At 39.5% G+C, this 27,919-nt stretch overlaps 1 protein-coding gene across 1 annotated transcript in view; it reads right to left on the bottom strand.

Moving 5' to 3' along the window:
* The window catches only part of ATP10A (ATPase phospholipid transporting 10A (putative)), a 108,035-nt gene that overhangs the window by 57,366 nt on the left and 22,750 nt on the right, over positions 1-27,919 (bottom strand). The window contains exon 2 of the mRNA XM_056497369.1: positions 9,194-9,398. Within this exon, the coding sequence (XP_056353344.1) occupies positions 9,194-9,398 (205 nt within the window). The remainder of the gene's footprint in view (positions 1-9,193; positions 9,399-27,919) is intronic.

The following is a 27,919-nucleotide window of genomic DNA, read 5'->3' as shown; positions in this document are numbered from 1 at the left end:
AGTAAATTTAGATTAGACAAAAATATACATATTTTACTCAAAGGATGGTTAGATACTGGAACAGGTTGCCTAGAGAAGCTTTGGATATGCCACCACTGAAGTGTCCAGGTTCAAGTTAAACAGGGCTTTGAGAACACTGATCTAATGAAAGATGTCCTGCCTTTGGCAGGAGTGTTGGATTAAATGGTCTTTAAAGGCTCCCTTAGAACCCAAATTACTCCATGATTATGATTCTCATGCATATATTCATTATTATAAGCATTCAAAAAATGTGTGATGTTGAAGGGCAACCAGTGAGAACAAATGTCAGACAAAAGACCAACAGGGAGAACATCAATTGATGAAACAGTTTGTTTCATTTTTCTTCCATGTCATTATCAGTTATCTAACCTAGAGAAAACAAGCTTCCTATGAGGTACCAGGAGACAGTCCATTGCTTTTTGGTTCTTAGTAGGTGACATGACACACCTCCATGCAGTTAATAGCAGGACTAAGTCATTTTTCCCCTCCCTTTTACACTGCAGCAGCCTGTAATTCAGATCCCCATGATCTCAGCCACACAGGCCACATTGTTGTACAGGTATATGAGACCATTTGGGGTATAGTTTTCAACCTGGTATTAAATCAAGTCATACCAAAAACACAGTAAGTAGAGAAACTTGGAAAAGTTAATTAGAGGAAGGGAAAATGCTTAAGACAATTTACATGCATTTTTGAACCATGCTGCATGTTAATCAAATTCTCTTTCTCTGGGAAGCCAAAAGGCTGTGTTCCCTGTTTTGATGTAAACTAGTTTATCTTCTGCACCATTAAGAAAGCTGAATTAGGGTATTAGCACTGCTGTCTATAAATCTCCATGCACTACAGATGGTTTTAATTCAACACCAAATAGAAGTGTAAGCATTATAGTGCTGTGTGGAGAGCAGTACCTTGGCTAGCCACGTACCTGCAGGACAACCACTCTCTATCATGGGCACACACATGTAATGGAAAATATATGACCATCAAAGAGTCATAGCAGAGCTTGAGAGTACAAACCCAAGTATAACCAATGAACAGAAATGTTCATGATTTCATTGAAATAGAAGTTTTGAGACATACAGCCAGCCACTTCCCATGTAAGTAACATTTCAATGCAAATGTCTGATGACCACCATGGCTTATCAACACCAAACTGTGTAAAAGACTTGGAGGATAGTGGACAAAAGAGAAGTGGGATGAGCATCCTTGATGCTGAAATAAATACAATTCCTCACACTGTTCCTCTGCCTTTCCTGGCAGAAAAGGAGACCCCTTCTCCACCTCAGTACTTTCAAAGGAAAGTGAGACCATACCAATGTACCTGGGGTAATATATGGCTCAATACTGTGAACCCTTCTGCTCTGGAAAAGAAGGTCTTTCCATCCTTTCCTAACCACTGATACTGCCATCCGGGGCTGTGGTTTCAGAGACGTGTTTCCAGCTCGAAAATCCTGGCCCTGAACTCATGACTTCTCAGTGTTATATTACAAAAACTCATTTCCAAAAACATATATTCCAGGTATTTCCTGTTCTCAGGCCAATGAATAGCTAAGGAATAAACAGTTCTAGAAATTCAGTACAATTGAATTAGGCTGTATCAGAAAAGTCAAGACAAAAAAAAAAAAAAAAAAAAAAGGAAAATCTCTCCATAATTTGCTTTAAATATGATTGTTTATTTTTCTGTAACAGGAAAGCAGTATAGCATTTTATTTTCTCTGTGGACCTGAAATGCCCTTTTGTTTTCTAATACTTTTTCAGAGAAACAGCAAAATGGAGAAATCCTGTGTTAATGATACAGAGGATGAAATTTCCTGCCTCTACAGAGCTTTGATGCAGCACAAGCACTGGCATAATACATTTCTTACATGGATTTACCACTGTTCCACCAGTGCTGGAAGGATTACCCTAGGGTTGAGAGGTCCTTCACAGCCATGACACTCCAGCTTAGATTCATCAATTTAGCCCCTTTAACCCATATTTAAACACAAAACCAAACAACTAATGCCAATGGCAAAAGTCAACTACTCAGCACTCCTCAGACTCTCAGGACTCTTCCTCTATTCTCCCCCTCCCTGCTATTGCTTCCATTACTGTATACAAAATTTTCTCTTACAGTTATTCAAATTATTTGTCTCTCTAATAAAGCTCTCTCAAAATGAGAACTCGTGGCCTGCACACCTGTGCAATGGAAACTAGGAGGAGATGATAACCATGCCCAAAGCTGACCAAGGAGGAAGTGAACCATCATCCTTGAGTTTTTTTACTTCCCTATGCCTCCCAGTGTGGAACTGCTAACTATGTGCCATGGTTAGGTGTGGAGTGAAAAATTGCTCTAAGCCTTCCTTTAGCACATTTAGCTCAGACAGTTTGCCACAGCACCAGCTTGGGTCATTCTCTGCATCAGGTCACTCTGCATGCATCTGTTCTATGCCTGTTTCTCTGCTAGAGAGACAGCAGTTGCTTCCTCTTTAACTAGACATGTCCACAGTTTCCACACAAGTCATCTCTGAACAAGATACTATCCAAAAAAAAGATAAAACAATATAGGTGTCGAGGTTTTCAGAACAATTCACCCCATCAAAGAAACCTACTGAATGTTCAAGGTATTACCTCAGACAAAAGTCCTTCTCAGGGTGTGACAAGCTTTCATTTTGCACTGACAAATGCAAGTCTTTTTAGAAGCCTTTTTTTCTCTAAAATCTTCAGCTAAAGTATAAAACTAAAAAACAATAGGCTTTAATTTAATGTTCTAGTAGTGCGTAGAAAAACCATTGTTTACTTTTGCTTGCTTGGTTCGTTTTTTAAACTTTCTTTTCCCTTGGGAAAATTAATTTTGGCAACATCCGTGGGATGGAGCACTAATCTATGTTTTAACATGTGCATATCTGGTATTTTCAAGCCAGTTTTCATCACCTTCTGAACCTTCTCAAAATACTGCAAAAAATAAATGGACAAGGGATAACTCCCAAAAAATGCCAGAGAGGCAGTTGCTGTTATTGTAGCATGATTCTACCTTATTAAAGTACTCACAGTCAAAACAACACTGAGTCAAACTACAGTGAGTATGCTGATTAATTCCCATCTACTTGATTATAATAGTGTATTATTCCCACTAATTGCTAGTGGATGATTGCCTGAGGATACTAGTAAGACAAGAAGCAACAGGGAGAATATAGCTATCCCTCTTGTTTTGCTCTAGAAGACTCATTCAGGCTCTTTGAGATAAGAAGCTCTTATCAACAGGTAAGCTGAGCTGGTTTAACTTCAACTGTTCACTCAAACTAGGCTAGTTTAGACAACACAGATTGCTGCACAAGAAATCTTAGCTCAGTTTAGGCTAAACCAACACTTCAAAATTGTTCTATTTTCTCATTTTTTACATTTTTTTTTTTCTTTGAGTGAGTAAAAACTGAACGCAGAAGCAACATCTACACTGGGATACCAAGGCTGCCCTGGGAGCTGTTTACACACAATCAGCATGGGCTGCCCTTGCCAAAGTACCTCATACACAGAGCACTCTGGAGGCACTAAGTCAGGCTTACAGTGCAGCCCTACTAGAAAAACATCTTCTCTTCTGGGCCAGCTTCTGCCTGGGACTCACAGGCAAAAAAAAAAGAAATTGTTTAAATGGCTTAATGCTTGGAACAGGGAGCTGTAGGACTGTTTCTCTAAGTCCAGCTGTATCCAATGTATTTCCAGCACACTGCAGGACCAGGAAGGGCTGGAATGAAAGCTGGCTCTGTCAATTTAGCCCAACTTCTAGGCTGGGATTGATGAAAAAATATGCCTGCAGTAAGCACAGGCTCTGCATTTATACATATTCCAGAAGTGTTCACAAACTGACTTGTGAGGAAATCAGATTCATCAGTTATTTTGGTGCTAGTCTGCATGCAAATGAACCTCCCAAACAGGCAGACCAAATTCAGATGTGCTTTTCAGATGAAGTAAATAAGCAGTCACAAAGTAATTTGCAAGGCTTATCTAAACCTGTTTAATCATGCTAGTAATAAGTTTGTTTTGAAAGAAGTTCTACTTTTAGGAGAAAATGAGAAGGAGCAAATTGCATCTCCTAACCCCAGCAGCCCCCACAGGGATACATGCACCTTCTCACAGGGATGGCAGCTACATTTAGCTTAGCTTTCAGCTGAACTGAAGCTTTCCACACAAACATCCAGGACAGGGGCAGTGGTGAATAAACCATAAGCTGCTCCAGAATCCACAGTGAGTCTTTGTGGATTTTGTTAAAAGGCATACTGAGTAAAAACAGTGGAGCACGGAAATGTCAATGTTTTTCATGAGTCTAGATGCATACTATCAAAATATCCTAAATCAAGTTCATGAAACCTGAAAGGGAGTTTTGAGCTCTCGCAGCCCGAGCTGTATCTGCCTATCCACTCTCTGAAGAGTGGCTGACATGACGTCTCAGATGGATGGAAAACATTCCATAAGCAACTGCAGAGGGTGTGGTGGCACGGCAGCTTGCAGAGCAGCACAGAAACACATTGATTCCTCCTGCCTGCCCCGTCTCCTCTTAGACCCAGTGCACCAGAAATGGCTGCTGTGACTTGGCAGCAGCGAGGGTGGGCTGGAAATTAGAAGGAAACGGGCAGAATACCTACAAAGAGCAGGTTTGGGTTTGTTTGGTTTTTTTCCCAAGAGATGTTCACTGGTCATGGCTAACACTGCACTTGCCAGTGAGTCATGCTGCACACGTGAACCTGATCAGTATTTCAGGGTGAAGAAAGTCCACTATCCTGTTCATTTTAGAGCATGCAGAAGTACGTTTCTGGCTATTTTAAACATTTTTAACACATCCTGTTGCTGTAGTAGCAGAATAACAAGAACACAGTATTTAAAGTCTTGGAGGAAAAAATGTCAAGGCCTTTGTAAAATCTCCTGGTTTTTTTAAATTCTTTTTTTTAATCACTCACTGAGTGATTTTCTTTTTTCTTGACTATTTTGAGTCTACAACAACAAGGTATAATTCAAACTGGTGTCCTCAGACATGGAAGCCAGAGGAATATATCAGTGACTCTTCTCACTCCTTGTGCATCAATAAGGTGTAGAATCACGTACACAAAGTACAGGCTTATGTCTGACAGATTGCATTCATTAACAAACATGCAAATCTAACAAGCAGCATGTTCCCAGTCTACTATAAATTACTGAGACAATTCAAAGCAGCACTAAAATAAGCAGTATTTATGGTCACTTGCACTATAAAGGAAAACAGTTTCCTGGAATTCACAAGTGGGGAGATGCAATCCAAGCACTAAAATGCTGATCCTGGACCTTCTGAGCATATGTTCAGAGTAAAATAATGCCTGCAAAGCACCAGAGACAAGGATACAGAAAAACTTCTATAATTTCTTATGCTTTCTTCAAGAGTCAGGCTAAAAAGGTATCAGAATGCTATTTTCTGAGCAAAGGTTTGGAAGAGGGAGAGAGACTATAAAGCCCTTTCCTCTCAGAGACTATGGACCTGATATGCTGCTATTGCTGAAAAGAAACACACAAAGATCCTTCAGAGGATGCTGGAGGGACAGCAGCCTTTCCAGAGGACTGTTGTACCAAACATAACAGTGCTGGCCTTGCTGACCTTAGGAGAAAATGCAGTGGCCAGCACACATGCCACTTCAGTGACCCCAAATTGGCAATCAGGCTCTCTCTGAGAGCTCAGCACAGACCTGTGGGGCTGTAAATTGTGTGGGTGCACACAGGGCAGGAACAGAATCAAGAAAGCATTATCTTAAAACAACAGTTCCTGCTGCCACCCCCACTCCATTCCCATGCCCAGCTGAGTGACAGGTATAGAAATAGCTATCCTTCACTGACCTGCTCCTCAGGCATGTGCCCTGAAGTTATCAGTTAGCTCATATATGAAGCACAGACAAGCCAACCTTTGTAAAAGTTTCTTTTGCAAACTTGAGATAGTGATACAGAGACATTATTATTCAAAGACAGCTATTAAGAGCTGATACTTTGAAAATAAACTTCCAAAAAATCTGTTTTTATCCTGTGATAAGCCACATGACAAGGCACGTCATTCTGTATGGGAGGTGGGGAAAGTGTTTAGCAGTGTGGGAAAGAGAGGGTCAGGACTACATAATTTATTTGTTTGTTTTCCTGCTTGAACAACAGGGCTGCAGAATGACACAGAACCAAACAGCTATAAAAATAACAGAGTTGTTCTGAGCAGAGTGTTAATACAAAAACATAAAAGCATTCTCAGCCAATGCATGAACAGGCTGGGATGCAGGTCTTGTAAGAGACTTGGGAATAAGCTTCTCTGAGGCTTGGCAAAAGGAGGGTTAACACTAGGTACAAGAAAATGTTTGCCATCTGAAGTATTTGATGAGATGTAACAATAAGCTCTCTCCAGTTGTGACAACTTAAGACATATCCAGATAGGAACTGAACTTCAGTCCAACAGACAGGCATCACCTTCTTATTCCATGCTACTTGGCTGTGGCCCCACTGTTCATCCAACATTTTCCAAGCACATCCCTCTATCCCAGTGCTGAGTGTCTCTCAGCAAGGCAATACCTTCAAGAATCAGTAAGAGCCTATCCCTACTAGTATGGAGTGTGAAAGCTAATGCTGCTGCATGAATTAACAGTATGCTTAGAGAGGTTTTGGCCAGGATTTTCATGAGGATGGCAAGTATTCTGCTGGATAACATATGGGGTGCTGTTACAGAGAGGTTCTGTGATGCTACAGCTTCTGAAGACTTCTTACTTGCAAGTGTGCACTTTGACTTCAACTTAGTTGATGTAGGAACCCAGGCTTGAATACTTCCTGCTTTCTCAGCTATTTTAAGAGAGGAGAGGTAATCACATGTGGTTTTCTTACAAGTTCTCTTTCAATACTTGACTCCTTGAGGACCAGTCCTGTTTTCATTGTAATGAATGAGCTTTTTGTCACTGACCTCAGTTTAACCCCTGACAATTTACTATGGACCTCATAGCTACTGTAGCTTGACACCTTGTGATCTGAAATTTATTTTTAAAAAATATTTTTTCACATTTTTCTGAGCACACTTCTGAAACAGAGAAGTTCCATAGTCATCTTATGATACAGAGAGCTAAGATAAGGAAGGAGGATGGGCTGGAAATACAAAGTGTGCTAGGGGCCTACAAAGCTGACTGCAAGTATGATAACTAATGATAACTAATTTCCTCAGTAAAGCAGGGTATGCTGAGCTAGCCATGCCACATATACTGTGATATGCTTGGCACACATGCTTCCCCAGGCAGGAGCTCTTTCCTCAGCCTTCTTCTTCAATGAGCCCCAATTCAGTCTGATAATTTTTGACCTGCTTGAAGAGGAAACGAAACTGCCACTCACTTCCACACAACAATCTAAAGGTTACAGGTCTTGCCAAACTGTACAAACCCCAGAACTGAAGTCTTTAGCTGCCTAGTTTGGATCACCAATTTAAACCTCATTGGGTATGCCAAACATAATGCTGCTGGGGTACTCCCTCTGGGTTTTCCTGCTCTGTTAATGCATGCATGGGAATGCTGGTTGAAGACACAGAAGTGACTCCACAACTAATGGGCTCAGGCACATGTCTAGGTGCCACAGCTCACAGGAGCAGGGCAGTCTGTAGGGCTGGCAGGTGTCCTCAGCCTGACAGCCTCCAGGAATGCTGAATCACTTCTCTGCTGCAGGGAGCTGGGGATTCCAAGACAGTATAAGGAACTCCTTTGGGCAGCAAGGGTCTTGAAAGCCAGTTTTCTGATAATTTGTAGTTGGACATATTGATTCCTTTCACCATGTTTACTAACACCTAATGATGTGTGTCCAGTGGTCTCGGATCACAGAAATCCAACCATCTGCTGTGGATGAGTGGAGGACCTGGTGCCTTCCCTTTGAGATAAAACTGGAATGTGCTCTTAGCTTATAAATGTATTCACAAATGCAAAAGCACACCTATGTTCAGTTACCTAAATGAAATCTACAGTTTTTGTCCTATATAATGTACCTGAAGTCACGTAAGAAATCTGTGTTGGCAGAAAACTGTGATACATCATCTGAGCACCTCCCTGAAGCTCTATCCACTGGGAGAGATTTCCTCTCAGCAGGAACAGGATGGGAGGTTTGAGCAGCAATTCAATTAACTTTGAAACAATAAGAGTATTTGAAACGTTTGGCCTATAGCTGATTGAACTTTTTGCTACAGTGGTAGGTGCTATGTCATGCCTAAATACTGTGTGGAAATCACTAATCATTAAACAAGTCCTTATCTCACATTTTTACAAGCTGTTTAGAGAGAAGGTCTACCTACCATAAACATTTGGAATGCACACTGACTTTTATCCTGTTGGTTGGTTAACAACTTCATTAATGCTGATCTTTCTCAGTACAACCATGGGCTTCTGTAGCTACCTTTGATGGCAGAGGTGAGAGCAACAGCTCCTTGTTTGCAAAATCCCTCAAATTAGAAGTGCTACTAGGAGAACCAATGTAGCTGACTTCTAAAAAAATAGGGTTTTGTCCTGACAAATACAGGAAGCTGAAGTTAGCTGCTAAGAGGGATGGGAGAGGAGGGCATACAAATAAATACTATTTCAATAACATCATTAAAGCAAGTAAAACTTCAGGTAATTTCCTCTAATTCTGCTGACAGTAACTGATCTGGATTATGTTTTGTTTCAAAATAGTGCTGTCGGGGAGAGATAAGCACAGTGAGAGAGCAGTTTTTGAGTGCAAATACCTCCAGAACAAATGCTTGTTGTTCTTTTAAATCTTACAAGCTTTAATGCTCCAAGTGCTGGAGGGATATTCTGCAACATAGAGTTTAGGCAGATTCCTAATTGAAACTGATCTGGAAAAGTACATGTTTATATTTAAGTATCTCCTCCTTGGGCAGTTAAAATATGTTTTCAAGAATCGAGCTACAATAGAAGCCATTAAAATCCTCCAACATTTTCCAATCACACACAATGCCCCAAATAATTCCTATTCAGATTCAGGGAAAAATGATGGTAAAACTTCTGATACTATGATGAGGTTGTTGGCAAGTGATAGCATTTTAATGACAACCATAATGGTAGTTCATTAGCACTATTAGATCAAGCAGATTTAGCTGGTGTGGAGTGTATTGGTAACCAGCTACTTACTTGGAAGAAATTCTTATCTTAAATGTGAGTTAGGAATGGAGACTTACCAGCTCTAAGAACCTCCTCACCACCTGTCTTTGTTTTAAGTTAGTTTCACCATCCAGGTTGGCTGTTTCTATGTGGCACAGCCCATCAGGATCACTTGAGGAGAGCAGCAATATGTCAGCAGGTATAATCTCATTACAGCGAAGCTGCACGAAGTCTCCAACCTTCACTTCTTTCCAGTATCTGCTTATATATTTCTTCTCATTTCTGTAAAAAGAAAAAAAAAAGGACATATTCAAGACTTTTAATGAAAAAAGCTGAAGAGACTGAGATTCTTCTGATAAATGTGGTTTGATTTGTAACAGGAGTATCTTTGGAAGGTACTCAGGAACTCTCAAGTTACTCTGAGAAAACTCAGTGCAGAGTGCCAAGAGGCAATTTCCCAGTGACTCAGAAACAGGTCTGAGCTACCAAGACCCTGTTAAGAACCAGAGGAAAACACACCGATGTCAGACTTGACTAAGCAGGGTAAACAGGAGCTTCACACCTTCTTCTTTCTCTGCCTCTATGTTCTGAGTCACCCATATGACCCAAGAAGGAGAGAGGGCTGGTGCCCATACTTTGTGAAAAGAAGTCACTTTCAGGGCAAGAGAGAAAATAAGAACAGGTCTGGGCACAGGAAACCTGCTTGGAATGGCTCCTGAATGTTCTCCCTCATGTGCCACCCTCTGATGCACCCTCACACAGCTTCCCCTTGTTCCCTCTTCCAACAGGGAGAAACTCTGTACACTGCATGTCATGCTAGACAGAGATCCCTAACTGGGAGGAATTTCCATTATTCATCACTAAACCTACAAGGACATGCTGTGTGGTAAAATGCAATCCTAACTACTCTACTGGGAAAGGACACTCTAATTTCTTTCAAGTATTTCTATGCTATTCCCATTCTAGCTGAAGTGCTGCTACATAGCTGACTCCTGCTTAGTTACCCTGAACCTTTCATTTGGGAGTATAAGCACTAAACCTCTCCAGTTTTAAAGTCAATGCTCATTCCCTACTTTTTTAGTTTTTACCTTAAAAAAACTTAACTGACTGCTTAACCAATTTTAGCTAAAATTCCAAATTTTAGTTTTAGAGCAGGCACAGACTTACATGCTTTCTTGGTGTTTGTGGAGATTTATTCTGTTGTGATTTTGAAATAAATCAATTTCAAAACAGCCCAAATATTGACTTGTTAAAATACTTCCTGAAAATGGGAAGCTAACATGCTGACAGTTTTCTAAGCCATTAGAAGGTCTCTTGCTCTGTGGGGACTGAGACAATTGTCAATGCTGCCACTGTCACCAGAGACCATCTCCTGGGACAGCACTTTAACTGGCAGAATGGGATTCTGATGAGGGGTGGAGAGAGGTAGTGGCAGCTGTTTTATGTTGTTTAAAGTATATTATTTTTAAAAAAAAAAATCACTTTCAGCAGTAATGTGAATAAATCAATAACAAAGTGGAAATGGGGAAGTCCTGATAATGTTGTTACTTTGGAGCTACTGATAGTTATGCCTTCACTGGTGTTAGAGGAATTACTAATTTAATTGGTATTTATTCATGTATTTAGCCAAAATGCTGAACAATAAAGCTCAGGTATCAGATCAGGTTTTATCCCCCAGAACTGCTTCATTGTCTTTTCATAACATCCAGTTTATAAGGGGAAGAATGAAAAATATGGCTGTGATTTCTATTTGGATAAAACTTGAAAAGGATTAGTATGAACCAAGAGTAAATTATGACAATTTAGCAGAGGCAGGTAATACACCTACTAAGTGCTGAAATTACACATTTTCTCCATAATCAGCCTGAAACAAACATTTAGCTTTCTCTGCTAATGAGTAGGAATTGCTTTGAAACCCAGTGTGCCATAATACAGAACAAATTACTGCACTGCAGATCTGAAGGGTTTGTTAGCTCTGCAATCTGTAACTCCAAATCCCTTTATATGTGGCTGCTGTTTTCCATCCTTTTAAATTTAACTGTGAAACTGGGAGATGTACAAATGCGTGCACAAGAAGCAGCAGTACAAAGCACAACCAGGATAAAAATAGCAAGTAGTCCCATACTATGCTATAAGCTCTACTATTTTTTATTTAATTTCTATTGTTTGAAAAGCATTGCTATTTTAGCATTTCCTCATCCCTCACATGCTTAGCAACTGCCACAACTATATACACTGGGGCAGGAAGGGTGGATAACAAGCAACACAAGGCCAAATGGCTCTGCTGGAAGAAATGAAGTTGTTCAGCATGGAAAAGAGAAGGCTGCAGGGAGACCTTATTGTGGTCTTTCAATATATGAAGGGGATTAGTAAAAAAGACAATTATTACCAGTGCTGATAGCCACAGGACAAGGGGTAATGGTTTTAAACTAAAAAAAGATAGGTTTAGATGAAACATAAGAGAGAAATTTCTTATGGTGAGGCTGCTGGGACACTGGAACAGTGAAGCTATGGATGCCCCATCCCTGGAAGTGTTCAAAATGGGGCTTTGAGCAATTTTGATATATTGAAGAATGTCCCTGCTCCTGGCAGAAGTACTGCACTAAGCAATCTTTAAAGGTCCTTACCAAGCCAAACCATACTATGAGTCAATAAATCTATGAATGTAAGACCTCCTGGACATGCACCAGGGCCCAGGGCACAGCCCCCTTCATTAGGCACACGGGAACAATTTGGCCCCATATCCTACTTGATCAGCTCTTTGCTAACAAGGGTCAATAATGGATGAAAAATTACTGTCTCCATGGAAAATTACTTCCTAATCCTCTTTATATTGGGCTGCTCTGTGTCCTCTAGCAGTGCTCTGAACTGAGACTTGTCTCACTGCAGCCAGTGAGTGGTCACTGCAAGCCTTCTCTGCAGAATATGGCATGATACTGTCTTCACATGAGGTGGTTCAGAAGCCATTTGGGCCATAAAAACACCAGGCCCTATGAAGCTTTCCTTTAAAATGCTCAGCCTAGTCCTCTGAACATGCAGGTTAGCTCACCTCCAGACAGCCATCATATTCTGCAGACAGTACAAACACACCAAGTAACCCCACTGATAAGGTTAAGCTTTTTCCATTGATTCTGCAGAGAGAGGACTTTGTTGTCCAAGTTTTATATTACCTATTAAATGTTTATTCTTGCTGTTATCTTGTGCCAGTGAAGTTATATAATATAGAGAGTTAGAAAAACCAGACTTTCTGTAAGAGAAGGAGCTCAAAAGAATGGCAGTCCTCTGCAGTCTCAGTACAGGGCTTCTGTGGTGGTGCATTCCCAACCCCTCCTGGGGTCTGCTCTACTCCTCAAGCCTGTTCTACAATTTCAGTAATTCCCATTGGCTTTTGTGCAATGAGTTGGGCAGTGAAATGGCCCTTGATCATACCAGGAACCCACGCATGGCTAAGGTGGAGTGGCACTGTTTATATCAGGGAAACGTGCTGTCTGACCAAGGAAGGCAATGAGAAATAATCAGCCATCCCCTAATACCCTTGGGACAATACTCACCTGAATTATAACCCCAGTGAAACTGGACTTTTGCATAATTTCAGTAATTATCAACTTGGGTTATAGTCAGGATGGAAATGGACTAATGTAAAAAATGCCAGTCATCTTGTGACCCTATAAGGAGTGGTCCTAAGTGAGGCCCTTTGAGTTCTACCACACCAGGGTAGGCTGTACCAGCATGTTCCTCAGAGTGGGCTGCCACTCAGAGCCTGCAAACTATCAAGTTGCAGTACTCAGAGGACTGTCACCAAAAGCTGATGAGCTGGCCTGGGCCAACACCCCCAGTCCTTGACACACAAGCCTCTCCCATTGAGAAATGCCAAGACATTCAACGTGAGTAATTCACTGACACTGCAGTGAAACAAAGTGGAACTTTGTGCATTTATATAAATATAGACACACACACATCTTTGTGTCTGTGTACGTGCATGTGTGAATTGATTTAAACACCCTACAGATAACTGAGTTACTATTTTGATTTAAGATTAATCCTATTTAATAATTTTGTAAATATTAAATTAGTCAATTACTGAGTGCTGCTAAATCCTACAGACATGAACCATTGCCCAGGTCTGAAGCTAAGACTGGGCTCAGCCACACCTAGGCTGCATCTGAAGTTTAGAAAGCAATGGAGTCCATCCTGAATTCCGTGATACAACAGCAAGATTTCCCTATTAAATCCTTTAAATATCTCATGGATGAAGGCTGAGATTTGGATTGAGTTGCACTTAGGCTCCAACAGAAGTTTAGGAATCAAGGGGGTCCATTCCATAACTCATGACTCAACAGGGAAATCTCCCTTACTCCATGTACCCTTATCCTGACCCTCATACAAATCATGCAAAATTCATAATTCTGCTTTTCTGTCTGCTTCATCCCTGTAATAGAGTCAATGTTGCCATCAAACTCTTTTAAGCCATGCTTTCATAAATTTATATTAAAACCTGCTTTTGGTAATACCTTTGATTGTTACTCTTGAAGCTGCCTAAACCACTCATTTGTGGCAGCTGCAGGCAGTTTGCAAGGGATTTGTTAACAAAAGCTTTTGGCTTTTGGCAAACATCATCAAACCTCCTGGAAGGTATTGCTGAAAGGCTCAAAGAGTTCTAGCAAGAACACAGGAATGGGAGGCAGCATCTCAGTGACTCCAGTTCCCTACAATGGTCACAGGAAACTGTGACATGGATATCTAGCCCAGAAGCTAACTCCCCACAGCTCCAGTTCTACCTGCCCTCATTTATCACGAGCCTGAAGATACCTTTTTTACCTACAATACACTTAAGGCTAATGCTACAAGAAATGAATGCAGCAAACCATCAGGAACCACAGGAAGAGGTCAGAGATGCTAAATCTTTCAAGCTTGGAGAGTTACATAAATGCCCAACAAATCAATATGGTGCCATGAACTAGTGCCATTCTGCAGAAGGAATAGGTATTGTTGTTATTCTCTAGTTAAATCATAATGATGCACTAATTATGCCCAGCTACCATAATATGTTATGTTGAGCTCAAGTATTAAAAATGTGCATCCTCCTGCACACAACCTAATTTTTATCAAAACACTTGCATGCAAAGAATGTATCTGTCAGCTGTGGTTTAAACCCACAGTCACGTAAATCTTCATGCTCATCTGCCAAATTAAAAGAAGAACTTTCCAGTGCTTTCATTTTTCTGAGCATATTGTTACAGGTAAACCTTGAGAAATCTAAAGATGAATAGCTAAAATGTCAGCTAATACAGCTGCATTGACATCAAAATTTTTGTTAGTCAACAGCAAATGTGGCCCTGGCAGGAGTTGAATTGCAAGGATAAAGTGCCATTATCCTGCCATATCTGCTCTTGAATATACATACAAAAAGTCTGAAACATCCTTTCAAGTGCATGAACACAGAGAAAAATACTTTCTTTGCTACTAAAAATTTGTATTAGTCTACCATTAGTCTTATTTGGCCAATGCTCTGTTTTGAAGCAGAACAGCCTGCAGGTAAGTGCCAAATTTGAGTGCCAATTGACTTTGGTTAGCAGAAAAACTGCTACTTTGTTCAGCAAAAACTAAACAAACCAAAACTACTGATGACTAAAAAAACCAAAAAAGTCAGTTTCTAATTCAGAAACACAGAAACTCATAAATGACATTTTCTTCTTCTGGTCTCCTTTGCAACACAAGCTGATAAAGATCACGCTCCTAATTTTGCTTTCTGGACATGTGGACACCACTCGATATCTACAAAAGGCTGAAGATTTTCAGACTGTCTCCATTCAGTAATTACAAAAATAATTGTTTACTTCTTTTGAGTGTATATTTTGGCACAATAATAAATTATTAAAAATTACTTAAGATAACATATTTGCATGTAGATAACAACAAATTAAGACAAAATATGTCTTGCCTTTTCTCTAGAATTTCTTTTTTTAAGTTTGGGAAAATTATCACAAGCAATAGTTGGCAAAGAAATATGAAGGCCATGCATCTGTAATCTGTTCCACTTGTGTAAGGTCTGCACTAGAAATTTTATACATTAAATTGAGAGGATTGGGACTACTAGGAAATAATTTCTTATTTCCTGTACTTCTCCACTGATAATCAGTTAATGAGTGGCAATGGCTGGTGCAGGTTTGCTCCATCAGATCCAGTGGCTGGGGCACCTGTGGTTCTCTGTAGTGCTGCCCTAGCTTAGTCCCAGCACAGACTCCCACATTCACCTCAGCAGGGCTTGTACAACACTGTAGCAGAAGACTGGAAGATGTTCCCTTGCACTTTTTGGGGTGTTCAGCCTGTTTGACCTGGCTTATAGAGCACACCCCTTCCTACATACATTTCATCTGCAACCCAGAGGTTTTCAAGCCTCTCAGAACATCCAGATAAAATGTTTCCCAGCCCAAGCCCATCCGCTGACCTGCTTCTGAAGGAACAATCGTCTTCACTTCAAAAGAAATCTGACTCCTTTGCCTTCCCTGCCAGCTGAGGCTGGCCAGTAGGATTTTAAAGAAACAGCAAGAAATTAAGTCTGCAGAAGAGGAAAAGCCCTCCACAAAAGACAGTTAAAGAGCTGCTGTAAATGCACAAAGCCTATTTTGTATCTGTTCTTGATGTCAGCCAGGTCCTTCCTTTTCATCTCAGGAGGCAGAAATAGATTGGGGTAGCACAAAAGAATGATTCAGGTACATCTCTGCTCCCAGTGATTTAAAATATGTTCCAATCAATTGCCTACAAGTGCTGTGACAAATCTTCTGGTTAGGTATAAGCTAACTAAAAAAAACTTGTTAGCTAATTAGCAGGGCACAAACAGAGCAGCAATTTCTGAAGGAGAACCTCAAAACACAGAAGTGTCACATCAGACCAGACTATCTTCAGGGAGGCTCCAGCATCTAGTTATTTCTCCACAATCCTTTATGCTCAGACAGTTTTCCCAAATAATCTGTCCTTTCTGGAGATCTGTTCTTTTGCCTGGTCTGGAGCCTTCACCTTCAGTCCCCCACCTCTGTTCCCAAGATGTGCTGGTGTGGAGAGGGGTTCCCACTAAGGGAGCCCAGAGCACTCTATGAACACTTCAGTGACAAGCAGAGATGTTGCAAAAATTCATCACAAGCTACAAAATAAAAGCTGGTGGACAGCACTAACTATGTGAACAAAACTGCTGTGTTACAACCAGTATCGATTATGACTCGAAAACTCTGGGTGCAGCAGATCTCAGAGTTTAAAAACAAGAGCTATCTGTGAGACCAAGGCATACATCGCTCAAAGCCTGAACATGTCAAGTATCTATGGAAACATGTTGAGAACCATTTGGGCACAATTACAGTGTTACAGCAAAATGAAGGGAAAACATGTAGCGTAAGTTAATGCCAAAGGAGGTTACATAACGCCCAGAGTATGTCTCCATTCCACCACAAATGATAACATCTGTTTCTATGAAAATAAATCATGAAGAGACTCTGAATCTGATACTGATCAGACAAAACAGATTAGTATAGGGTATTTTTGAGACACACTGAGGAGAATGAATTCTCTCCATTACTGAAGTTTCTAAATAGACTCCATAATCTTCACATTATTTTAGGGGCATTATTTTCATGCACTTCAAATATCCTTTTTTTCTTTTTTGGAGGATTAGCACGTGCAAATGTATGTTACCACTGCTAGAAGAAAATCTGCATATATAGTGATGATGAGGGCATAAAGGTGCTGTTTATCAAAATCATAATTTCTAAAAACTGCTATTTTTTCTGTTACTAGTGAAACTTGCTATGAAAAGCTACCCAGGAAACCTCAACGATTCAGGCTTATAATGTGGTAGTAGTAATTTAACTTCTTTTGGCAGTGTTATCTTCATTATACCTCATGTTGAAAGGAACCTCACTATTGTTAATTACAATGAAACATTTACTACCCGGAATAAATGATTTTTCAGCCAAGAAGCTTGTTGTGGTGACAACATGAAACACAAAAGCAGAACATGTAATGAAACTTTATACAAACTGAAGAAAGAAAAAGCTGTCTTCTAAGACTTGATTTTAAAACAAGACTGTTGCAGAGAGATATTTAGTATTAAGGTTTCTGTAAGTGGTATGATTGTCAACCTCTTACGTTTGCTGCCAAAAATGCTAAAAAAGTCCTATCACTCTTCCAGTAAACATATTTATTGGGAGAGAAGAGTATCAGTTGCTTTATATATAGCAGGACAGATACATCATGGTTAGTATTGAGGCTTTCTAAATGGTATCACACAAGGAGGTGGAAGTGGAAGAACAGCCTGGATGTGACCTGGCTCACAGCCAGGTAAGATTCTCATCCTGATTTTCAGAGCCATCACACATATTAACATTGAATATTTCCATTAAAGTGCTGCTCCAAGCCACTGCAAAAAGATTCAGCAGAGCTCGGTGCTCTGAAAACACAGAAGAAGAATGTCCTGCTGAAGGGAACCCACACTAATAATAAATACCTAATGACACAAACCTCCTGAATCTGTGCCTGCTGCCTAAACAATTGAAGAAAAAGCAAGAATTCTTCTTAGGGAGAACTTAGGTGCCAAATTTTGGTAAGACACGAGCTCCATGCAGGAGCTTTCCAGGGTCCTTGTCTTCTAAATGAATAGTGAATGGCTTGAGGACACTTAGGAATACTGTCTTAGTGCCTAAAATTCAGCTGTGAGATAGATGAACAAATCTGGTGGACTAAATCCTCTTTCTGGTGCTCCCCCACTACATTTAAGGCAATGCAATCAGATGACTATTCTAAGGGAGCTCTTCAGATCTTAAAGGTACATTTTAAAAGGTAAACTAGGCATGGCTCTGCACAGTTATTGAGGAAAATCCCATTCTTTAAAAGTTTCAGACACTTGAATGGAAATTTTATTCTTTCTCATTCCTCTTGTTCTGTACATCTGCCTCATTTGATCTCAGGGCAGCTTGACCCAGGAAATTAAAAAAAGCATTGATATACTCACTAGGTATAAACAAAAAGCCATTTGTAAAGAGTTTCTAAAGACAAGTACTTCTTAAGAAGTGCAACTGTTTTTATTTGAAAAAAATATTCCAGTTCTTTTAAATAAACATGTAAAAACTGAAAGGTTTTTTTATCAATGCTAATTATGTGCACAGTCCTGATGGAGTTGCTTCACTGATATTCAGCTGGGGAGACTATTTTTCTGTATGTAACTGTGCCATACATCTCCTTTAAAACTCTAAAGGCCACACTTTATCTAATCACTGCAATAAAGCACTCTAGAAGTTAATACAGTTTGGCTATTTAATGTTAACAAGAAGATTAATAATTCATAATTTTCACATTTAATAGGCAAAACCAACATCTCAGACTTACATAAGTGTTCAACCTTTTCCGGGTCCTCCTAAAACTATTAAGTCCTACATCTTCCTTCCAGTTCTGTTCTTGTCTGGGCAACATCCATCCATGACATCCATCTCATTTGGATGTTTTTACCTGTTTTCATCTGGACAATCTAAAGTACAGGTTGAGGGCAAGAAAAATACTGAGTACCAGCTGAGATCTCAGTGGGTTCCAGGATGCAATGCTTACATTCAGAACAACTGAGATTATGTTTTCCATACTGGTGCCTCAGAGCTTCCTCTGCCAGCAGTTCCAGAAATTAACTTTAGCCCATACACCAGACCTTGCCATTAAGTGCCACACAAAATTAAACTGCTTAAAGAACTGGTATTGTTTAAAAAAAAAAAAAAAGGGAAAAAGAAAGAAAGAAACTCTTGGCTGTAATATTATTAGAAGAATCTTGCAGAAGAAAACTCTGGATGCTATATATATGCAGAACAGTTTTTTCTGCTGTGAGGTGAGACTCATAGCAGAAAGGTGTGAGACTGTAATATGTGGGTTACTGATTTTCAAGGATATTAGAAGCATGTATTGGTGCACTTATTTTTCAATTCATATGAATTATATTTAACTGCAGAGTTACTAAGGAATTCCTTTCCACTGTCTGATGAGGATGTACATTCAATGTAGACTGAATAAACAGGAAAACCTCAAACTCAGGCACACTCAGGAACACTTATGTTGACATCAAAGTGTACAAAGGGAGATTTAAGGTGCTCTCCTGGATAAAATTGTGCTCTGTCTCCACACCCATTCAGTTAGAGACCTGCACCAACACCTCCAGGTAGGTACAACAAAGGGGGCAGTTTAACCAGGCAGCTGGGGATGCCTACTGGCTATCAGGACAAGCAGACTGGGACACTTCTAATGGTGATGGAGGAAAGGTTTGGCAGGACGTGTAGGCAACGTTGACCTTACCTTGAAAGTCAACTTGCAAATGGAGAGGCCCCAGAATAGTCAGAAGTCAGCCAAAATGTATCACAACAGCATCTGGGGAACTTTTGTTGATCAGATGCTGTACGCTGCTCTTGGAGCTCTGGCACTGGTATGGCTGGCTGTCCTACACCCCAGGATGAATTCCCAGTGGGGTGAGGTAAAACTTTGCTTGTGAGCCACTGCTCTTGCCCCATCCTACTAATGTCCTCCTAACTGGCTATGGCTCAGCAGAAAGCAAAGTAGCAAGTCTGTGGTAACTGAGCTCTCAGAAGTCTCCTCCTAATCTGGAGAAACAGAACAGATGGCTAAGGACCTGAAATATGAACATAAAGATCTTTCATTCAAAGCTTTATTTTTATTATTTACTATTATTATCTCTTCTTTGCAGCTATTTTTCCATGCAGTTTCTTACACACAAGAGCTATGAATGAGACTTCTCAGAAGAGACATTTCTATCATGCTGACTGAACCAAACATGGAAGAGCAGTAGGTTCCTGCAGTGCTCTCACTAGTGCTCACACTGGCACATAAGAGAGCTACCTGACATTTTAAATTCAGCTCTATGAAGTCATTGTGTGAGAATAAAGACACTGAGGTTCTGGAGTGTGTCCAGAGAAGTGCAAGGGAGCTGGTAAGGGCTCTGGAGCACAGGCAGGATGAGAGCAGGCTGAGAGAGCTGGGGTTGTGTAGTCTAAAGAAAACAAAGCTCAAGGGGGACTAATAGCTCTCTATAACCCCCTAAAGGAGGCTGTAGCCAGGTGAGGGTTGTCCTCTTCTCCCAGGCAGCCAGAGACAGGACAAGAGGAAATGGCCTCAAGCTGCCAGGGAAGTCTTAGGCTGGCTGTTCAACAAGACTGGTTCACTGAAAGGGTGGTTGGGCATTGGAACAGGCTGCTCAGGGAAGTGTGGAGCCACCATCCCTGGAGGAGTTTAAGACATGCAGATGTGGCACTTGGGGACATGGTTTAGTGATGGACTTGGCAGTGCTACAGTCTTAGAGGTCCTTTCCAACCTAAATGATTCTATGATGAATCCCTGGTCAGATGTATAAACACCATGATCCCCTCATCTGAAGCAGAAACATCTCCAGCACCAGTACACTCACAAGAGGGAAGGAGGAGTAAAAACTACAAATCAGAAGAATCCTAATTTGTCCATGTAGCTGGCAGAGAATAGGTCTTAACTTGTACTTCAGACTGATCTGAGAAGCACAGTTGAAGTTTTAAATGTAGTGACTTATCTTAGGCTGTATCTGGCCAATTTTTCTGTGTTCAGCTGCTCTCATAGGTTATACAGCCTGTCTTTACATTTCTGGATCACTGCTTGCCCCAACAAGACAAGAATACAAATGCAAGGAAAAGCAAACAGCCTCAGGCTCTATCATAGCACTAAGATATGTTTAAATTAGCATACTGCTCTCAAAACAAAATTTAGAAATCTGAAAGTCTCTAAAATTCTGGTATAAAATAATAACAAGGTATTTCCCAAAAATGTTTTCTTAAGGATGATCATGAAAGTCCCATCTAAACTAGGTCCTGGGAGCACTTCCCAACAGTCCTACCTGAGTACACAGACTGGCTTGGATCCTACATTAGATTGAAATCTGGGTGTGTTGAATGAAATGGAGTTGCTATGCTAAGTCCTAATGCAATGTGAAGCCAGCCTTATATAAGGCCATCTTACAGAAATTCACAGAATATAAAAATGTTCTTCACTTCCATCAAAGAAGAATTAGAAGACCAAACTCCATGCAAATCATATGCAGTGATATGAATCTTTGAAGGTTTGAGTCAAAACAAGTATGCCTAGAGATGCAAATTTTATATTCGAAATCCTTGGTGAAAGTAAATAATAGAGATATTGAAGAAGTGAGAACCAGGAAATGTAAAAGCCTACTATTTAAAGGAAATGTAGGTTGTCTTTAGTAACATTTGAGTAGGTCAGGTTCAAATAGACTGATACTGCAGGTATCTACATATAAAAAAATCAGGATAAAAATTCATTTAAAGCTTTTAATGTCAACTTGACTATGTTTCCATACTACCTGCTGCTTCCTCTGAATTAAAGATGATGGTCTTCATTTCATTAATATTCCAAACTTACTGTAGCCAGTCAGTGAGTGTAGTTGAATATGAAATACTAAGCTAGAATAATACTTTTCACAATAATGTTTTCACAGAAAGAAATGTAGTCCTTTCCTGTCCCACTGATTTACAATCAAATGACCATGAATTATGGATCTCATAATTCCAATGGCATCATGAGATACAGTCAGCTCACGCAGACAGTACATCTCAACCTGTTAACATAGCTCTTCAGAGACCTTGTAATTATAGAGTTCTGCAGGGAAGCACGTCATCTTTGCCACTTGTCCACAACCACTGAACTATCATCAATAAAAAAGCTAATTTATAAAGGACAACACACCATCAATACAAATTTTGATATCCTGTTTCCATCACTTTATCAGACAATACATTTTCAAAATGAAGTGTATATGACCATAATAATTCCCACAGTAGTTATCCACACTTCTAAAAAAATCATTGTCAGTTATAACTCAGATATTTTCAAGTTGTTGACAGATCTGTACATATTTGTACACATTTAAACAAAAAGCTTATAAATATAAACTTTTCTTCACTATTGCCCTATTGCAAAGAAATAGTGTCATTTGTGAACACTGTTTCACAGGAACTCTTTTTTAATTAATTTTGAAGAATTTGAAATCTAAGCAGGCCATCTAATAGGAATGGATATTGTTCTTTGTTTCTTTTTACACTAAAGCTCATCAAGCTCAGTCTTTCTTGGAAATGACTGAATAATTTATTGGCAAATATTGTTCCCACATTTAGAGAAACATTTAAAAAACCAATTTTCATGCATGATTTTCACTTATTGTTCACTGAACTCCAAAACCAGGCTACAAATCTTGGCCCAAATTCAGAAACGTAACTAAACAGATGTCTAAACTCAGGCAGAAAAGCACTCTGTCTGGCCAAACTCCAGAATGACAACTTCTCTGTAGTTCACATTCATACCTTCCTTGGGGGAAAAATGATAAAACACTAAAATTCAATATCCTAGGAAAAAAAATAAATTAAACTTCAAGGTCTTTACTGCAGCCAGAAGAAGGAAATTACTAACTTTTGAAACACCCAGAAACTGAGCTTAGAGCAAGCAATTTCAAAGAGACTGTTTATTGAAAGGGTTTGAATCATGGAAGGGAAACAAGCAGCCTAAAAGAGGTGCTAAAAGAGCTCCAGAGATTTGAAGCACCACAGCAAGTGGCAGCCACCCTGTTCACAGACAGAAAAAAACAGTATTTGGCACCCAAAACGTTTGTGTCACAACCTCTAAGCAGAAGCTAGTTTAAAGATGAGAATACTAGTTTTAAAACTGATCTTCAATCTAATCTACAATATGGTATTCCAAATTAAACCAGTCTAGTCCTGCAGATAAAAGTTGTGGACCTAATGAAATAAATTTTTACCCACAACCCTTCCTCACCAGTCTGAAAGAAATTCAAAAGAAATTAAAATATTTGAATGTCAGCTTTTTAGAGCTGGCATATGACCATTTTCATCTCTGTTACACAAAGCTGCAACTGAGGATTATTTTCCACTCCTAATCCCATCCTAAAAAAACCCACAACTTAAATGTGTGGCTTTCTTTCTCTCCCTAAAGCAAACTTATCAAGACATTCACTTCCAGTATTTTCTCCACCCTTTTTCCATAATTGTTTCTTTTGCTCCTTCTTTATCTGCATCAATTAATGGCTTTGAACACAATGACTCCTCATTGCTACATCCAGTTGAGTGCTAAATCCTCTCCAAAACATCTTCCTCCCTCCTTATCTAGTGTTTGCTATATCTCTGCAGACAGTGATCTTATCTTGTTAGCACTTTTTGATTGACTATGTATCTTTTTTTAGGAGTTCTCTAGTGGATAAAACACTTTTCAAGACATTAAGTGGATTGCATTGAGCTCCACAACTGTGAGGTTAACTAAGGAGAAGCCTTTGTAAGGAAGATACCCCAGCTTGTAAAATTCCTAAAACTAAAAGTCATGGTTGCAATCCCCTTGTGATGTGGATGTTACTCATCAGAGGAAAGTAATTTTTATCTGCAGGCACTAATTCAGAGCAAGCTACTTTATAAACGCACAGCACAAATTCTGAAAATGCTTTCCCAACTACCCTCAACACAATCCATTTCTTGTGTAAACATATGTCAAGAGTTACTTCTGCCACCAGGACAGAAATCCAGTCTAGACATGTTCCAAAACACATCAGGTCACTCTTTCAGCATGCTACTGGCTTGTGTGCTGCCTACAGCTTGGTCTGTCTAGGGAGGCAAAAGTCACACAGCACCTTCAGAAACCCCTGACTTAATGTAAGCTGTGACATCAGAGCAAGAGCATGGTATGAGAAAGATGCATAAATTCTTCAGGGTTAAGCTACCTAAATTTTTTTAATGTAATCAAAACAAGTGTGTTTCCTTGACATTTTTAGACTTATTTATTCTGCATAAAAATAAGCAGAATGCTTTATGAAGCGCTTGAAAGAATCCTTAGTTATTTTTTGCTCAAGATGAGGAAAAAAGATTTCTGTTGGCCCAAAACCTTGTTTGAGGGTTCTACATACAAAGCATCATTTTCCTTCATCTTTTCAAACAAGACACAGCAGAAACAGTGACACGATCTTAATCCGGGTGGAAAATGCTGTAGGTGGCTCCAAATTCCTCCTGTGACTACAGAGCATGCCTTCAAAAAATCCAACCTGATAAATTCTAAAAACAAAAGCACACCACTGAGTTCTGAAAGGGTTAAAGGACTTTTTGCATACATATTAATTTCTAACATACAGTATGTTAGAGCATATTAATGACAGGAATCTTTAGATTCTGGAGACTATCAAATGGACCACTAGAAAGGGAGGCATTCTCTGGCAAAGAGGCTTTACAGCTGGTGCTACTGCCCATATGCTGCTCCACTGCAGCTGGCAACCCACTGGAGAAGAGCAGACCATTGTTTGTAATGCAGGGTTAGTCTGAGCACCAAATGGGAGTCCTGCAAGAAACTCCACTTGATACTTAGTGAAATGAAGCCACCTTGGGGAAAGGTACCTGTGAATTCAGACTAAAAGAGGCCTCTAATTCTACCTTTAGCCCTTGACTAGGAAGAATGAAGAATTTCTCTCCTTTCTTACCATCTCTGCATCAATAAGCAGATCCCTTCCAGGATAGATCAATATCTTTCTAGGAGAACTCTGATTTTACACATGTCTCAGACACTGATGAGGAGACAGACAGCAGAAGAGTCTGCTAGATGGGAACAGAGAAAAGAGAAGTGTATGAGAACTGAGAAGAGGCAATGAGATACATGCAGAAGAGAAAAGTGTGAGGTATACAGGGAGGGAAGTGTAAAGAAGATTAAAATCAGAGAAAGGAAACTACTGGCCACTTGAAAACGTAGAGGAAGGGTTATTAAGGAAATCATTTAACTTAAGATCACAGAAATTCTGGTTTAGGAAAAACTCAGTCCAGTTTGAAAGTGGGGAGAAACTAAGGCTGGTTAGTAATAAAATATTATCTCTGTGACTACTTTTGCTGGGGACTTCTGAGCTATATTGCTAAGCCTGCAGAACAGGGCAGTACTGTGCAACTCTGTTTTCTGGATCTGTTGTTAGTTTTTGAGACCCTACCAGTTTGTGGGCCACAATGGTCTTTGGAGATGTAGACTGTGAAATGTATTTACATGCTGAACATATGTTGAGGGCCACTCTTTTGAAGTGACTTTCATCCAAGCCAACAGGAGACATCAAAGACAATCTCAATGGACTATTCACATTCAGTTTCATATACAGGGCACACTAGTTTTCAGAGAGGCTAAAGCAAGATGTACTTTACTGTCAATGTTGCAAAGATCCACCTTGGAGCAGAGAGATTTGTGCAGTTACTACTGAGAAACACAGGAAGGTGAAAGAGATTTCTCTCTTTGTGTCTTTCACAGCCAGCCTTAGTTCACTCAGTAAAGCATTTAGTTCTGCACATTTAATGATATATAAGAGTAAAGGAAACAGGAATAATTGTGCCCAGTATGTACAGTAAATCCTAATACACTTTGTTATCAATCACACTTTACTTCCACATCAGTTCAATTGGGAAACATTACAGAAAATTTATAGATCCAGTTTTCCTGCTTTGATTTAGAATGAATTTGAATGTATTTTTAATCAATCTGGAAACTGAGGATAATGAGAAAAAGTCTTACCAAAGGATAGAGGTAAAATTATATAATCCATAGACTGGGTTTTTATCATTAATATGGTTTATTAGTAGACTACTTCTTCTCAGAGTGAATTTTTTGTAAAGAAATCCAGTAATCAGAACCAAGATGAGACTGTATCATTCTAGTTGATCAGCCCAGATACAGTAGTCTCTGTGCCTCCTTTAATCCTTAACAGAGATGTAAGTAAATCATGGCAGCCTATGGAAAAGCAGGAATCCAGCAGGATCCCATTCTTTGGAGAAAATAATTTGTCTTTTCACATGTGCATACTGATAGTTATCTTTGAGTTAGAAAGCCTCAATTGATTTAACTTTGCACTGGAGTGAATGTTCTCTACTCAGCTTAACCCCTCAAGCTTCAGTGCTGAGCTCAGCAGAGCTCTATCAACTGACAGCTACTCATAAAGTCACCCAGTATACAGCTGGACTCAGGAACCTGGCACTCAGGCTGGACTCAGGAACTCCCCAGCAAAGCATTACAAGACATTTCAAGCCCCACAAGTCCAGACTGGACTGCAAAACTTGCTTGTACTGTGTTAATTTATTTGAGGTAGCATGCACTTAAACTGCTTAAGAATGAAAGGTTTTAAATATGGGTGTGGGACTCTGGCAGTCCTATGTTTATCACAGACTGAGTCTGTCCAGCAGAGCTCTAAAACTGAGAGAGCCTTAGCCAAATTCCAGCATCTACCAGCTACAGAAGTGTCAAAGTACTGACAGACTGTGGTTGGAACTGACTGGTTACCCTAAACCAGAACAAGTTGTGTTTGGCACAAGGTTAAAACCATCATCATCTGAAATCCAGAGAAAATGACCAAAGATGACACCTTGTTTTCTAAAACCAAGAAGCACATAAAATAGTAGAAAATAATCAAAGTTGCCAGATCATAAAACACTGGAACAAAGTATTTTAAAATCATATAATCTCACAAATCTGAATGAGTAGGTTTGCATGTTCTCTTTAGGTGGCAGATCTCCCTGTACAAAAAACCTGGGACATTTTAATGATCTTGCTGTCATTTTGCTTTTAATGGAAACTTGTCTCACAGGCTTCCTGATAGACACAATGTCTGTATTTCAACAGAGGATGGAATATCATCTCTAAGTATCACTAGATCTATTATCCTACTCTAACAAAACCTATTCCATAGAGCTCAGAAAATACAAAAAGGTTTTCCTCTGAGGTTGATCAATTACTTTGACCAAATCTAAGAAATTAGCCAAAATTCAATAATAATGTCTACAACCTATGGAGGTAAATTCTCTGATTTCTTCACACTAAAAACCTATGGCTCCTTTTTATATAAAGATATTCAACCCTTTCTTCAAGCAGAATCATATGCTATTTTTTTAAAAATAGCTTAGTGGAAAAATGAGAAAAGATGCAATTGTCTGCAGACTGTGACTATTTTAACTATTAACATCTCTCATTCAACTCTGTGCCAAAAGTAGATGACTTAGGAAGGTTACCATGTATGTCGTTGGCTAGACTAATAAATCCCTCTGAATAAAACTACTGATTGTCTTGTACTGATTATTATTTGATAGTGTCTGGCCAATTTTTTACTAAAAAAATTTTGTTGCAGTCTTTGAGAAACTGGAGCTTATGCAAAGGTGTGAACTATTATGGTGGTCAAAGTGACATGTGTTAACTGAAGTGACTTGATGAGAAATGTGAGTCTAGATTTTGTTACCAGTAATAGAGTAAACAGATATACTCAAATCTTCACTTTTTTCATTTTGGGTTTGGCTGGGGTTTTTTTAGTTTAAAAAAGACTTGGGTACTATGAGTTTCAAAACTTGCAATCATATTTTTAGGGTGACGGTATAACACATGAAGAAGTACATTAAATGTCAGAATGAATAACAACATCAAAAGAATCATAGACTTCTCAAAGAGTTTCATGTTAAAATTCTCACTGATGACAACTGCAGATTTTTGGCTGACCTCTCTGGCATTAAAACAACTGCAGAAAAACACCTGCAAGGACGTAATTGTAAATGTGATTGCATTTCCAAAAGCTTAGAAGTACAAAAAGAAAAGACAGCACATAAAAGTCTGACTAAGTGCTGTCATCAATATAGTATTTCACAAAAGCTTTCTGAAAATGTTACTTTTAATAGCATCAGGTGTAAAGAGCAATGTAATATGGCTTATAAATTACTGGAAGGGCT

Source organism: Oenanthe melanoleuca, chromosome 1 (assembly GCF_029582105.1).
Source record: "Oenanthe melanoleuca isolate GR-GAL-2019-014 chromosome 1, OMel1.0, whole genome shotgun sequence".
In the NCBI taxonomy this organism is placed as follows: Eukaryota; Metazoa; Chordata; class Aves; order Passeriformes; family Muscicapidae; genus Oenanthe; species Oenanthe melanoleuca.
The sequence above is the reverse complement of the archived record's forward strand: the minus strand, read 5'-3'. Positions and strand labels throughout refer to the sequence as shown.